At 38.2% G+C, this 16,076-nt stretch overlaps 1 protein-coding gene across 9 annotated transcripts in view; it reads left to right on the forward strand.

Annotated features, from left to right (window-relative positions):
- Positions 1-16,076, forward strand: part of ST3GAL3 (ST3 beta-galactoside alpha-2,3-sialyltransferase 3) — a 194,920-nt gene that overhangs the window by 72,167 nt on the left and 106,677 nt on the right. For 6 of the 9 annotated variants that reach the window (XM_033000538.2, XM_033000535.2, XM_033000537.2 and 3 more), the window contains one exon: positions 4,492-4,584. The exons of the other annotated variants lie outside the window; for them this stretch is intronic. In XM_033000538.2, coding sequence (XP_032856429.1) covers positions 4,492-4,584 — 93 coding nt within the window. The remainder of the gene's footprint in view (positions 1-4,491; positions 4,585-16,076) is intronic. 9 annotated transcript variants of the gene reach the window in all.

The following is a 16,076-nucleotide window of genomic DNA, read 5'->3' on the forward strand; positions in this document are numbered from 1 at the left end:
TGGATTTTTAACTTATCCAAATTGTGAAATTTTATTAAGATTGATGTCCACATAACAATGTAGAGAAGCACGGAAAATCTTAAGAATTAAGGATGTGTACTAGTCCCATAGGAGAAAAGTCGGGAAAAAAAGCAAGAGTGCATTTTCTTCAGTGGAATAAACCAGTTACTTCCCTTTAACTTCACCCTCATGCAGGCAACTTGTTTAAAAACAGCAGATGTTTACAGTTACTGACTATGAATTGTTTCCCTCGTTTATTCTGGATAAATTTATCATCTTACTGGGTTTTTACTGCACAAAATCTGAGCAAAATTTAAGGGTCTGCAGTGTCATTTAACTATATCCATTCTGCTGTCTCCACTAGCTCTTTAACTACCTCAACCCAGCTGATGCTTTCGCTGTAACTGGGAGCACCAGAATGAGAAGCTGGAATAATGTGCTTGAACCTGGCATATACAGAGGATATTTGCACCTCTGTGCCATAACAGTCATGATAGCCTGGCTTACCTCAACAGCTTTCTGTGTGATCTGGATAGCCTTGGATTCCAGGCACAGTAATGGAGTTTGTGAGATAGAAGCTATTTGCTAGTAAAGCACTAAGAAAGTAATATTGTTTGGTTTTGTGCATAGTTCTTGACCCATCTGTTGTAAGCAGCATTCAGGATTATAAAATGAGAATCAGACATAAGCTTTTGTAATGCTGCGCACCCTGTTTTGCTAATTTGTCAGGCAGCCTTTGCAGAATGTACTTAGAGTAATATTGCTTCTTCCATTTGGAAAGAAGAAACATAATCAAAGAAGCAGCAATATATGCAGCAGTGTAATAAGTACATTATCATCAAATATGAAGGGGATGCTTATTCATACACTTAAGTTCCGTACACTTTTTTTATTATGGAATTGTGTACCTACTAACAGACATGTGATTTTACAAAGCTGGATTTGTTTGAAAAATGTGTAGTTCTTTGCATGACACTTCATACGGGATGGTTTGCAGTCTGATTCATGGAAGAGCAATCTCTGTGAGATCTGTGAATCTTTCAGGAAAAAAAAACACAAAGCAGATTTATGTATCTACAATTATGTTAGTGTCATGTGGTAGCAGAATGGTAGACAGCAAGGCTGTATTCAGCCTTACTCTAAATGTTTTGCTTTGAGTTATACCTAATGTAGGCTTATCATTATGAACATGCTGGCAATGACAGTGTGTACTGCGTGGTCCAGAGCAACTGAACAACTAAAATGTGTACTTAGATGGATTTAAAATATAGAGTGCCCATTTCTAGTTTTCTGTAGCCTGCTGGCTCAATATGTGGCTAAAAGAAAGGAGATAAGCAAATGTTGAATGATGCGAGATGGCAGCTACAATTGGCTTACCAGAATTGTTCTGCCTCTGGCACTCTGGATCATGAACTTCATCACATCCAAGAAATGTTAACAGCTCGGCCCCTCAGGCTTTAGCAGCTCCAACTATCTTTGAGGGTTTTGTAGTTGACAGCTCCACCATCAGTATGCAGCTCTGATTGGCATTCTGTGTGACTCAAATGCATGAGGGTTTCAGCCTACTATTCTTTTGCAGAAAAACCATGATGGGCATCTGAGTGACATTTTAATTTGATAATGAAAGTGCCATTAAATCAGAAAAGAGAAAAATGCCTGTTTGTGGCATAAGATATTTTGTGTGACCACTGAGGTCGTTTGAGAAAGGCCTGCTGTTGAAATAGTTATACAAGTTTGCCAGCAATGACTCACTACTGTGGTGGCTGCAGATAAATTCCAGTTGCTTTCTAGTTGTTTTTGAAGATTTTGCTATTAGGGGTTTCTCTATGTTGCTTAAACAATAAAAATCCAGCAACATTTAAGTTTGTATTATAAAGATTAAGATTTCCCACATTTCTTCATATCTAAAATGCTGCAACAAGCTGTGACCCATACCCTGTGCTGTCCCTTTGGACTGTGTCATAAGGGAATATGGTTTAGCACCATTAAAACCTCCTATTTTGTCAGCAACAGGCCTTTCCTTCCTGTGTCTATTTCTAAAGAGATCCTGACTGAAGTTAGAACACAAATCATTCAGTGCAAGTCTTTGGGATTCAAACTTATAGATGTTCATGTCTTAGATGCTTTCTCATCTCTCTCATTTAGAGATAGGTATTATAATATCACCTATGGAAACTGAACTCCTGAATTTGGGTTGTGCTAGACAATGTTACACCTGTATCTGTCTCTCTATGTCTATATAATATATTTAGAGAAATATAAACTTTGCTGTATATAATTGACAGTGTAAGTAGACAAATATATTATTCTGCTATCCTGTAGATGAGGAATTGTGATAGTAAAATATATGCAGGAAATCTGTGATAGGATTAGAATTGGGTCCATGTTCTTGAGACTTTTCTGGTGCTTTTCATCTGCAAAGGTCTTAATAAATTAAATACTTTGTGTTCTCCAGTTTATTCCCTCTTCTAGCTGTTGAAGGTTTAGATTATTATTCAGCAGAATAGATTTTATTCTGTAAGAACTATAGATTTAGGAGGTTTTGTACTGTTGGCAGCTAATTGTAAAATTAACTGTCAGTCTATTGATCACCCACTCGGAACTGGCTTGTGATCTCTTGGGAAGGGATCCCAAGACCAGTACAAGAAGGATAGTTACTATCAATTTAGCATGGAGTTACTGTCATTCAGATATGTAATTTTGCCAGCCAGGGCTCTGTTCACACCACTGCTCACAATCCCGTGAGGACCTTGTCTTTAGCTCAGGGGTCTGCTCACTTGAAACTCTCTGAACCCATGCTCATTTACAATTTAGCAGTAATTTGCTAGTTAAGAGATACTGGTGATGTACATGTTGGTGATGCCTGGAGAAGAAAACGTGGTTGTGATAATGATGGGATCTTCAGGATTGTTTTTGTGGATCTATTCTGCCGATCTGTACTGTCATCTTCATTTGACTCCTACTGTTGACCTGTAGGAAAAAACCTTTCATTACTTGCCTGCTGCTATCAAAATGGTGTAACAAATACAATATTATCTATCGCATCATTGCAGTAGTTAACACTTGCAACTTCCAGTGAATGCTGAGCATATAACTATAAATGTGGGGGATTTTTTAAAAGGAATATTAATAATTCTTATACTGTGACTGACATAAAGGTATCAAATGTTACTTTCAAAGCACAAGTGAGTTAACCCTTGTAATGTTTTTGTGAAATTGATGAATGTAAATATTTTGCAGGTGGTGAATGGGGAAATTAATAAAATTAAGTATTTTTGCTATGTGTTGTGTTTAACCCCAGCCAGTACCACACAGCCTCTCACTTATTCCTCTCCCCCCCCCCAGTACAATGGGGAGGAGAATCAGTGGAAAAAAAAAGTAAAACAGTTCAGTTTAATGACTATAATAAGAGTAATTGAAATTAAAATGGAAAAAAGATAGAAATAAAACCCAAGAAAAACAAGTGGTGGACAATGGAATTGCTCACTACCACCTGACTGATGCCCAGCCAGTCCCCGAGTAGCGATCCGCCTCTCCTGGCCAACTCTCCCCCCCAGGTCCTGTACTGGGCACGATATTCTGTGGTATGGAATATCCCTTTGGGTAGTTCAGGTCAGCTGCCCTGGCCATGGTCCCTCCCAGCTTCTTGTGTACCTGCTCCCTGGCAGAGCATGAGAAACTGAACAATCCTTGACTTAGGCTAAGCACTACTTAACACACTGATGTTTTAGCTGTTGCTATCAACATTATTTTCTTCCTAAATCCAAAACACAGCACTGTACCGGTTACTAGGAAGAAAATCAACTCTATCCCAGCCAAAACCAGGACACTAGGTCACTCAGTGGATCTATGGTAAAAGTATGTACTGGATTTAAATATATTTTCTTGAGTTGCTAATCTTGTTTCTGTAGAAAAACTAAATTAAAAAAGCCAATATTCTAAATTTGGCCCTGAAATCACTAGGCAAGCTGAATTAAGACACATCTCAACAGAACAGCAGCCATGTCATCTGTTCCAAACACTGAAAGCATGTATCCCTTGATGACAGCCTGTCAGAACTGCTCAGCAGTTTGTTTCAAATGCTGGAAAAATATCTTCTAAATACTATTATAAATAATATTTTTCTATAATTTTAACTTTGATCATACTTTAGAAAAATAGCCAAAGCAAAGTGCTGTTTGTTTTCTTCCTTTTGAAAGGTTGAATTCTAAAATGATAACTTGATACTTTTTTTCCACGAGCTTTACCTTCCTAGGTATAAAAATCTTTCAGCAATACTAGCAGTTTAATGGTATTTCAGGTATCTTTAACCCTATCCTTTGTTTGTTGTTCTCCTGTGGTGCTATATTGCAACAAATAAATACCCATCTGTGTTTACTATTATTCCACACAGCTGTTTTTCAGAAAAGCTATAAGGAAAAACATAAGTTGGATGGTTGCAAAAGCCAGTTCATAGCCAGGAGAGTCCTGACTCTACTTATTTTTTCATAGGCCTCCAGAATTGGCATCAAAGTATGCAAATTTCTCTGAGGGAGTGTGCAAGCCTGGTTATGCATCAGCGCTCATGACTGTCATCTTCCCAAAGTAAGTAATTACGGGTTTTTTTTCCCCCTCTCTTCCCCTGATAACTTCTAATCGGTCAAGGCAGGTGATCTGCAGAAATTGTCTTGAAAAGTGTCATTACTCTGTCACTTGATTGGTTCAAGGAGAAACTGATGTTGAAATTCTGGGCTATTTGAGTAGTCAGTGGCAATGCCTTAATTGATTTCAGTCTGACTAGTAGCTTGCTCAAAGAGTAGGGAATTCTGTGTGTTGGATAATAAAACAAATTATATTGTCAGTGCATGATACAGATGTGTGATCAGGCTCCCTGCTGCTACAAGATGATGCAATCGTTAGGAAGCTTCAGTCATGAAGTGACAGATTAAGTTATCTGGAGTAGCAAAGTGTGGTGTTTTGTTTTGTTTTTTTTTTTTTTTTCACCTGGGAGAACAGAGTAAAGCATCTCTCAGGTGCCTGGAGGCTTTGCAATAATGTTTTCCAGAGAGTTTAAGGCACATTATTAATAACTCTGCATCTTACGGTGTTGAGAAGTTGCTAGCTGAAGCGTTAGTAGTTTCTTCAGAATTTGTTTCCCTCTGAAAATATGTAAAGCTGCAATACCATTTGATAGTGCTCATAAATGAGGAATGTAATCGTAACAGATAAACCAAAATTTGCCTTTAAACTTGGCTTATGGCTTTTTCTAATGCACCTGTGGCTTCTGCATTTCATGGAGTTTGTAGAATTGCTGGAAGACAGTTCAGAAGATAGATTGGCAAGAACATTATATTGTTGAGGCTCAAGGATCTCAGTTTGGTTCATCAAATGGAAAATTTGACCAAATGGTTATTTGCCCTTTGTACAAGCTTCTAAAGCATGTGGAAAAGATGCTCTAGTGCAGTGATCTCTTTGGCAAAAGAGGTTGTGGACTTCTTAAAACAATTGGTACTCTTCTAAAAGATATATTTTATTTCTTTTGAGGAGGGAGTTTCCATGACTTGCACATGTAGAGGCTAGGTTGGGTGACCATGGCCTTTAGGTCAAGCCTGAAACCAGTGGTATCTTCTTTCTTTGTTTTTATTGGCCGACATGGTATCTGCAAACTTTAAAAATAAAAATCGGACATTGCCTTGTAATCGGCAGATACTATAGACAAGCCTTAAAAACAAAACACTAAGTGTTGAGACTATGTTCTCCATCACCAGTGTAAAAAAAAATGGTTACCAGTATTATCTTCTGTGTGAATTTTGGAGCTCTGGTAAGATACTAGAACTGAAAGTAGATACATTATCATTCTCTTATTTTAAGAGCTTTCTGAGTGCTTTTAAATCTCTGTGTGTGTATATATTAAATGTAAATAGTATAGAAGAGGAATATAAGGTAATTTAACTGTGGTAAGATGTCTGAAGATAAAGCCTTCCTTTCTTTATACAGCTGAAACTGTATAAAGACTGCCTTTTCCAAGGCTGTTGTTACATATTGATTCTGCAGAGATAAATTATATACACTGAAGAAGGAAGACTGTTTACTGCGGTTATTAAAAACAGGAAAATACCATTAGTGGTCCCTTATCCTCATTTGTTTCATGACACGCAACACGATGTTTTCTTCCAGTAAATTCATCATGGATCACCGGCTAGTTACCTTGACTTAAAGATTTCAATTGAGGGAGAATCTGGTAATAATGTGCTATATTATTCCTGTGGATAAATTCATTATTGCAAAAATAATGATTTTATTTTAATTTTAAATTTATTTAAGTCTTTGGCTTCAAGAAGGAGTTTTTTGCCTGCTAGAATCCAAAGTGTTATTTATTCTCTCCCTCAGTAGCTACTTACAGAGTGCTGTTCAGTCACCTTCTCCCAGTAGCTAACTGCACTGAATCAATACCATGCAAAGAGGTAGTAACTTGTCTCTAGTCTAACTAGGTGGTTGTTGTCTTGTTCATACACTGAAAAATCATATTCATAGTTCTAAAGACAGCATCTCGCCGGGGATTTATGTTCAGTTGCTTCTCTAACACGAACTCTAAACCCTACTAAGGTTGATATTTTTTTCCAGGATGTCCTTTAATTCTTAATTGAATTCAGTGTCAGACATTTCATTATTTTACCTAGAATTAGTGTAAGGATGGCTGATCAGTAGTTCTGCAAAGAATTCCATGTTACACTTAAGATTCTTTCTCTTCTGAAACTTTTCTTGTGCTCAAAGAGCTATGCAAAGGTAGTATTACCAAGCCAGGTATTATATTTTAGTACATTTACAACTCTTAAAGCCAAATTAGCTTGCCTGTTAAGAATTTGAGCTGCATGATTTCTTTTATTTTAGCTTTTGTTTTCAGTTGCTCATATCATTATGAAAACATCATCTCCGTGGCTGATGTTTTTCAGGCTTGGTCTTCACCATAAAATGTGTTTTTGTTGGGGTTTTTTATTATTTAAATAAAGCTGGTTTGTCTGTTTTCAAGCATGAATAAAATGAATAAATGTTTTCCCATTCTAAAGGTTCCTGACTTTTTAGTGCAATTTTAAATGTAAATAGGCAAAATATGATGGAAATAGTTGAGATAGAATAAATATTTTTCAAAGGATGTAATTCTTCTTGGTAAGTACTTCTTTAATGGTAAAAATCTGAGTTCAGACTTTACCAAGCATAAGCAAGCACTAGACGGATTAAAGAGCAATGCCCTGAGAAACCTCAAAATATGGTTACTGGTGAGGAAAGAATAAATGGGGGGATTTTTTGAGGTGCTCAGTCGATCAGTTCTCGTTCTAACAATGCTCGATGCCTTCATCAATAATCCTAGCTGGAAAAAATCCTAGGTTAGGTGCGCAGATAATGTGCTTACTGGAGAGTACTAAATAAAGGATTGATTACTTTTAGAGAACAATCTGGATTGCCTGATTTAAATGGCCACAGTCCAATAAAATATGTATTAATACATCCAATATGAAATAAGACATCTGGGAGGAACAAATGCAGATTACACCTTCAAGATAGAAAAGCTCTATCTTGGAAACAAACACAGAGAAAGCTTCCTGTAATCTCAACAAAATATCATAGCTGAAATGCTGTTTCAAGATCATATGTACACACATAAGTTGAGAAATCTTGTGTGTAGCGCTGATTTAAAAATAAAAACCCAAGTCTCTCAAAAACCCCATAACCCAAGACTAACAGAATTCTGTGTCCAGTTTTGATGATACAGGTCCAGGAAGGGAGGGGAAAGAAGAGATTGAAGGAAAGCCACAAAAATTAAAAAGGACTGGCGTAAGCAGTAAAGTAAACAAGGCTCCTAGAAATAAGTCATCTTTCTGAAGCAGGAGTTGTATCCAAATGAGGAGAATAGGAAAGAGCATTAACTTTGACAAGTTAAATATAAACCATAATGAGGTAGGCCAAAAAAATGTTGAGGAACAACTTTATAAAGGCATAAAGAAAAAAAAAATGCTTTTTGTCTAACTGTCAAAAGCAGAAAGCCTGCCAGAGATCCTGATGGGCTGATAGATGATCATAGTATTACATGTGAGCTAAGGGAAGGTAAATCCATAGCAGAAAAGTTACTTGCATTGCTATTCACTGCAGAACAGTTTCCACGTGGAGCCTTCCTTTCTGGGGGACAGGCTGGGGGAAGCTGACAGAAGGTTGACGTTTTGGAGCAAATTGGCACAATTAATTGCTAGGAAAAGTTCTCACTTTGTGAAGTTGGTGAGTTACACACGGTTGTGTATAATCAGAAGAATTAAAAGCAGTAAACGTGTCGGGCTTTTCTAGAGGGGACTGTGGAGCATTTGGGAAACTGGAAACTAATAGTGAGCCTGGTTTCTGTATTAGGCACCTCAGTAGAAACTTACAAAAAAAGAATAGAATTAGTGTTCATTTGCAGGAGTAAAGGTCATGATATAGAGGAGTCAAGCTGTCTTCTGCAGCAGAAAGTTCTGCCCTGTAAATCTGTCATTTTGTTTGAATTATTGGATGAGTATTTGATAGAGGTGATATAACTAATACAGTATGTCTGGATTACTTTAAAAAACAAAACAAAACAAACCCCAAACACTTGGTGTTTCAAAGACTTTTGGGAAATTAAACTGGTGTAATCCTGTAGTGGTTAGGTAGTGACTAGGTAAATATTGGAAACTGTATGGAAAAAAAATAAGAAGATTAGACAGTACGAAACATTACTCCTAGAGACCTCTGGAGAATGTGTGCTGGGATCTCTGCTGTTCCAAGTGCTCATAAACTATCTGGAACAGAAGGTGAATAGTAAAGCACTGACACATTTTTCCAGGTAGCAAGACCAAAAACTGACTGTGAGGAATGTCAGAGGGATCTCACAACGTTAAGTGACGGGGCAACAAAATAGCAGGCCAAATTCAGTTCTGATAGATGTAAAGTAGTGTTTGTTGAGAAGATTGATCTGACAGCATATACCTAATGATGGATTTAGTTTTATCTTGCAAATTTGGAAAGAGATCTTGGAATTACTGTGGATGGTTTTGTGACTCATTGACCAGCAATGGTTAAAAGACCGTGGACATATTAAGAGATAAATGCAGAAAAAACAAGAATATGTTATGACACTGTATAAATATGCCTCTTATGCCTCTATCTTCAATAACACATCTAATTCTCTTCAACTAATTTTGAAACAGATCTAGAAGAAATAGGTATATATAGTGGTAATAAAGAATAAACAAAAACATGGACCTATTTCCGTGCTCAGAAAGATTGAATAGACTTAGACTTTCCAGTCTGAGATAGGACAAGCAGAAGGTATTCACAAGTATGTGGAACAGTGAAAGGTATGGAGAAGATGCTTAGGTGATTGCTTCTCTCTGTACAAGATTCAGAGGTATTACATGTAAATATTATGCACCAGGTTTAAAATAAACAAAGGGAAGTGCTATTTCATGCTATCTCCAGTTATATTTTTCTGAGAACGAGTTCCATAGTGGGGAAAAGATTAAAAAAAAAAAAAAAAAAGCAGCTTGACAGTCAGGTTCTACTGACTGTAAGGATTCAGAAACGAACACGGAAATCTCTTAAGTTACAAGAGGCTGGAACCTAAATGGATGTTGATGGCAGAGTGTAGCTTTATATGTTTCCTGTTTCCTAGACTTTTTACTGAAATACTGGCCAGTGGACAGAGGCATCAAGTATTGGGCAAAATGGATATTTGGTCTAATCTATTGTGCCTATGCCTATGATTTTGTTTTGTTTGATTCTGGGTTTTTTAATTATTATGCCTTAAAGGCAGACTGACTGGTATAAATTCAGAAAAACATGCTGTAATCTGAATCATGACAGTGCCTCCCCACCAAGAGAAATGGATGCATGATCTCAGTACTGCATCCCAGTGTAGGAGCTGGCTAGCTGGGCTGCATCTGCTGCTCACGGTAAATGAAGGAGTTATCGAACTTTTCACTTTCCAGGACAATGCGATTATGCCTCTTGAAAATCTCCCAACAGTTGATAATGACTCAGAGTGCCTGAAGTAAGGTTACTGGTTTCAGAATGATACAAAGAAAATTACAAACGTCTTTGGTAAAATGGCATCAGTAGGTCAGTGAATTAGACTACTATGTTCAGTGAATTAGACTATTTTTAGTAGGTCTGAGGTCACCTACAAGTCTGTAGCTAATGGTTTGACCTTTTTGTAGAAGGCACTAACTTGTGTTTGCAGTGGTAACACTGCAGTCTCCTGTGTGTCTGGCCTTACTGTGGAAATGATGCTGCCTGTGTACAGTTCTTTCTATGCCCTATTATTTATCAAATGAGAAAAGAGGCCTCTGCCCACAGTTTGCGGCTGACATGCCAGCCTGGGACAGTTCAGCTACTGACAAGTTTCCAACCACAAGCTCTTGTAAGTTGGCAGCTAATAGCAGAAATTAGAGGAGGCAGGAAGAGGGAATGTCCACAGCCTGCAGGCTTGTGAATCTGTGTTTGGTATGAGAACACGGTAAACAAGTATTTAAAGAAAGTTAAGGAGTATCTGAAAGGATTTCAGAATAAGGGTGAAAGGGGAAGTTCAATATACAACAATTGTATAAGCGCTGTGACCAAAATAGTGAATTTGACGTTTGTGATTTAGATACATAAGACGATTTTAAGCACCAAGGATATGATCGTAAACATGTCTTTCTAGTCAATTGATGCTAAGAAATAGTCTTATATGAATCACAAGCTTCTTTAAGTCAGCTCAGAAACAAAATTAGTTTGGTTTGTTTGATTAATCTGGTGCAAAATTTCTGTTGATTAGCAATTGGCATTTTCTTAACAGTCTTTGGGTTTTTTGCTTATCTTTTAATACCACAGCCTGCTCCCTACTCTGAGGAAAACCAGCTCTCCTGTAAACTCTTCTGGCTTTATATGTTCATGCTGAATTGTTTCTTTGTACATAAAATTCAAAATTTTTTAAGCATTCATATCAGTGGGGAATGCATAACACAAATTTATGCCAGCCATAGAAATTTCAGTGGCTTTCTCTCAAGTCATTCTTCTGTGTTTTTTTCCTGATATTTAGTTCCCCATTAATAGTGTAGGTCATAGACTTCTGTACATTTCTTCACTTCCACAGGCCAGCTGTGTATAGCTGGGACAGCTCCAGAAGGACTTTCTCTAGAGTGTACAGGGTAGACTTCTGTCTCCTTGATACCAGAGCATGGCAAAAATTTCTTTGCCTTTGCTATCCTGCAGGTATAGTTCATGCAGCTCATACTTTAGGAAAAAAAGCATTCTTACATGTATTCTTAAATGCAAATGGGGGAATAGGGGATTCAGGTGGAACTGGCGCTTTAGCAAGGGCTTCAGTAGGGGTCAGGATAATTTAAAAATGTCGTCCCCTCAGCCCAAATACTTCCCCATTTGTTTCCATATTCCCTTCCAGGAGGCTGTGCCTCTTATAATATGCACACAAGAGCATCCTTCCATCCCACACTTTCCTGCTTTGCTACTTAAATATTCAGAAAAAATATTTTTAAAAGAGAATTTTTAACCCTCTGCTTAGAACTGACTTGATTCATGTTTGGCTGTCTTGGTGCCTCATGAATTACTGCCATACCCAGCATGGGCTTGTACTGAAGTGTCAGGGCAAGAGCTCGGTGCTTAGAGACTGTCAGCGCAGGTGATGGCTGCTTCCTTTGTGATTAACTATTTAAGGAGAGCAGAGGAATCCAAAGGATGGCAGCTTTATGGGGTTCATGAGAGCTCACTGAAGAAATATGCTAGATAATTAGTTTGCCACTGTGTATTGCTGTGGGAATTCAAAACTCTTCCCTGACTGTAGCGTGATCCGTCTGCTGCATATTTTGCTGTCTCTTCAGGTGCAGTGGGTGGCATATCTTAATTTTTAAAGATATATAAAATTGTATATATATGCTGAATTAGTAACTGATAGTAGGGGTTTTTCCATCTTCTACATATATGTATAATGTACATCTCATTTTGAAATACACTGATGTGGTTCATTTTGTTAATTTGAACTCTGAAAGTGGCTTGTGTCTAATGAAAGAGTGGACACTTCTTGAGGCTCCCACTGAGGTTAGAGTCCCTATGTCCAAGACATTGCTGTGAGAAAGATTTTCTGCTTTCCTTCACAATGAGACTACTCCTGTTATAGGAATGGAGAGTACACAACCCCCTGTCCCTTCTTTAAATCTCGTTTTGTGCTTGTGCATTCAGGAATAGTGAGTGATGGTGGCGGAGATTGTTTTAGAGCTCAGAGTTAGATTTGGTGTCCCAGTAACTACTGTAATCACAGCTCTGTAAGGAAATTTGTACATGCCAGTGCCCAAAAGAGTGTTTGGGGGTGCCAGAGTGCTGACCTGGAGTCTATCACAACTCCACTCAGATCCTGTATCTTGTTTATTCTGCCTGTCCCCACAGCAAAGACAAAGGAAATACTTGGTGTTGCATTACTCAGGTTTGAGTTTGGCAGGAGAAAGTTGATGCAGGTGTATTCTCTCCTGGCCAGTGCTGAACATTAACTTCCCTCAGTTCCTTGTTTAACTCTGGCTAAAGGAGTTCAGGACTTGCAGGAGGGGCAAGGAGGAATGAAAGAGGAATTGATGGTGCCCTGGTGAGTTAAGCCATTGGTGTTTCCCATTGCTCCAAGCAGTTCAGTGCTTGTCTCATGCTGGGGCATCAGAGCATGCCAGAGCTCCATGGTTTTTCCAGTAATACATCTTCCCGTGCAGCCTGCTGCTGACCCACTGTCACTGCTGGCAAAGGGAGCATTTTGCATTGCTCTACCTTTCTTTTCTTGTGATTTTTATTAAGTAGTGCCTTTTTTCTCCCTTATATGTTGATTCTGGAGTGAAGATTTTCTCACTTTTTCACCTCTGTTGTTAGTGTATTGGGTATTACGTACAATTTGAAGGTATTTACAAAGGTGCTTTTTAAAAATGTGTATTAATGTAGATTTTGAGGGACAGAATTGCTCAGAGTGTACAACAGGTATAATTTCTATGTTTGTTTTATTCTCATGTGCTCATTTGAGAGAATTAAATCTCTCACACTGTTGTTTAAAGGTGAAAAGTATGTTATCTCAAAAATATCTTTGACACAGCTGGCTGTACTTTAGTGATGAACATACAGCACAGTCTGTTAGGAGACATTTGCTTTTAATGTTCAAACCAGGATTGTTGTCTGAGCTGTTGTTACTATTTATAACTGGGGCAATTGGATTGCCCTTCACAACACTCTGACTGCTTCAGTCCCTTCCACCTGCTTCATCTGCAGGGAGAAGGTAGGATTAAGAGGCAACATTTGACAACTCATATTCAGTGTGTTGCAAACCTCTGGTACCCAAGTGGTGGTAACCGAAGTGCCATTTAAAGTGTGGTTGAAGAACTAATGTTCTGCAACAGTTTCCCAGCATTCATTTTTTTAGTAGAGAGCAACGATCAGGAATGTAATTCCAGAGATGAACCTGTATGCAGAACTTCACTGCTAGCTCTTAAATTCATAGTACCAATTTACTAGCTGGAGCTTGTACTTCAAAACAAAATCCAATGGCAACATCTCGTTTCTTCACTTCTGGCAGCCTCTGACGGTGTGCATGCTGCTGCAGTCAGGTTGAAATAGATGTAGTATAATGTAAGAGTGGATTTAAAAAATAAAAAAAAAGCTCAGATTCAGTGTTTTCTATGTGGCACTGTTTGCATAAGGCGTTCATGCTGTCCCTTGTGCTGCTCCACTACTTGAGCTAGCATGACTGCCTGTGGACAGTGCAATGAACTGGTAAATAAAACAATCCATATGTCCAAACATGAGTTCTCCCTCCCCCATCCATCTACTTGTTTTGTACAAGATTATTTTTAATCCAGATCAGTTGACTGATCCAGTTTATGGAATTGCTAAATCATTACACAAACCTTGCCAAGGGTGCAGCTTGGGAATGAAGAGCTAAGGTGATGGGAATACAAAAACTCCATAAGCCAGACTGGGCACCAGGACAAGAGGTGTGGGGAGCTGTTGCTTAGGAGGTAGGGATCTGGTTTCACCTTCAGTTCATGCAGGTTGTTCTGTCTACCCCATGTTGACTTTTTAGCTTTTAAAAAAGTGTGCAAAGTGGTACATGCAATGTGTGCTGATCATGATAGTAGATTCTACATCAGAGCCATTTTTGGATCTGAAATCTTTCATGCTTAAGCTCTCTCAAGAGTTTTTTTTTTTTAAAAAAAAGTATGTGAATCCATGTAATGAGCAGGCTTTGTGCTTGAGAAGTTTGTCTTCAGATTCCTTTTCATGACTTCTGAATTAAGTGAGACTGTTAGATGAAAGCTGGAATATGGGCACATGGACCTTACTCAGTGTGTGCGTTTCTGGCTTCAGAAAAGGTGCAGAGCATATGCGCTCTCGGTACACTGCATCTTATGCCAGAGTGGGAACAGCATGGGTTTTTTTCTTTTGTTTTGCCTTCCCCCCACCTCCCCCCGAATACTGCAGTTATTTCTAAATTGTGAACTGTAACACCCTCCTGCCAAAAAAAAAAAAAAAAAAGATAATAAATATACAAATAAATAATAATTATACAAATAAATAACTGTATTTGCGTGAGCATGATGATTGTAATAGAAACAATAAATTCAATTCGTGCCACCAAATAAGCATATTTTATTGTGCATGTGTGTTTGGGCTCTGTTGCTGTGGCCCATCTGCTCTTAAGTTATACCAATAAGAATATTTAACTTTCAGGAAAAATCTTGCAGCAAAGATTGCTTGAGGATCTAAATGCATTTGGGTGAATGAAAACATCAGTGAGCGTGAAATGAATGAAAAATATCAGTGAGCATGAAAGTTAAGCAGTGTATGTAATATCACTGTGGTTTTAATATGCATGTCTTACCTGCTTTGCTTTTCCTCAAATCTCCTTAAGAAAGTGTTTTGAGTATCTCTCTTTTTATTAAAACTGACTCTCTGAAGGAAGGTTCATCTTTATTGGTCCAGCCCATCATTGCCCCAGAGTCTCAAAAAGTTCCCTGGTATCTCTGAGGCTCTGTCTGTCACCAGTGATTTCCTTTTGCCATAGAAAAGTGTGTAGCTTCCCTCAGAGTTTTCTGAACTGTGTTCAAGAGTAGATAATTGTTCCTTCTGAACTCCCTACTGGTGCTTTTTACTGAGTTTCCTACCTTTGGGTAGATTTCAAGTCAATTTATTTTCCTCTTCTACCTTTCCCTCCTCCTCTCTCACTGTCACACTTTGTTCTATTATTGAAACATTTCAGGAGTGTCAGTGCATGCAAATGCTGTCACTGAGCCAATGTACATTGGCTAAGAATATGGATGAAAAGCAAGTCTGATAATTTATGCAAGATTATTAGGCCAAATTAGAAACAGTCTGGGGAACCCTCCAACTCTACATTAGGCAGATGAAGGTAAAAACTGAAAAGATTAAGAATTCTCTTTGTAGCAATGTGAAAAGTCACTTGAGAATGTTGTTCAGATAATATTGTAGAAGCTCAGACTTCACTGCAGTGGGAACAGCGTAAGCTTCTTTGACAATTATCTTCTTTTTACCTTTTACTATAATTCTGAGCTAACTATGCTGCAAAATAAAATCCATAAATTAATTGCTTAATACTACAGAATCAACACTGTAACTGTTGTAATAGTGTCAGGGATCACAGTAGCTTGATGAAGTTCCTGTAGTTTCCCCAGGACTCTTACTCACCCCAATCACTTGTAATGCTGGAAGCCAAGGCAAGAGCGTTCCCCATACTGCAGTGGGATGGCCTATTTCACTAGTATTGGTCGCTATGCTTTTTAATTCTGCTTCTGTTTTGATAAATTCAGAATATTTATGCATTCGGAAAAATGTTGTTTCCTTTTTGTGTCATCTGCCATCCCTTTAAGAATGATCGTGTCGTTTTCTCCCCTGAAGCACTTTGAGTCACTGATTTACTTGCACAGGAACTTCCTGTGTGTAAGTCAGGGCTGTAGCTTACTCGTGTCCGGCTTGTAAACCAGAAAAACTGTCCAGCTCTCAAGAGAAGTGTTTCACTGTGATTTTCCTGAAAATCACTGCATCTGCCA

Source organism: Tyto alba, unplaced genomic scaffold (genome assembly GCF_018691265.1).
Source record: "Tyto alba isolate M040663 unplaced genomic scaffold, T.alba_DEE_v4.0 Super-Scaffold_1000006, whole genome shotgun sequence".
Lineage (NCBI taxonomy): Eukaryota > Metazoa > Chordata > Aves > Strigiformes > Tytonidae > Tyto > Tyto alba.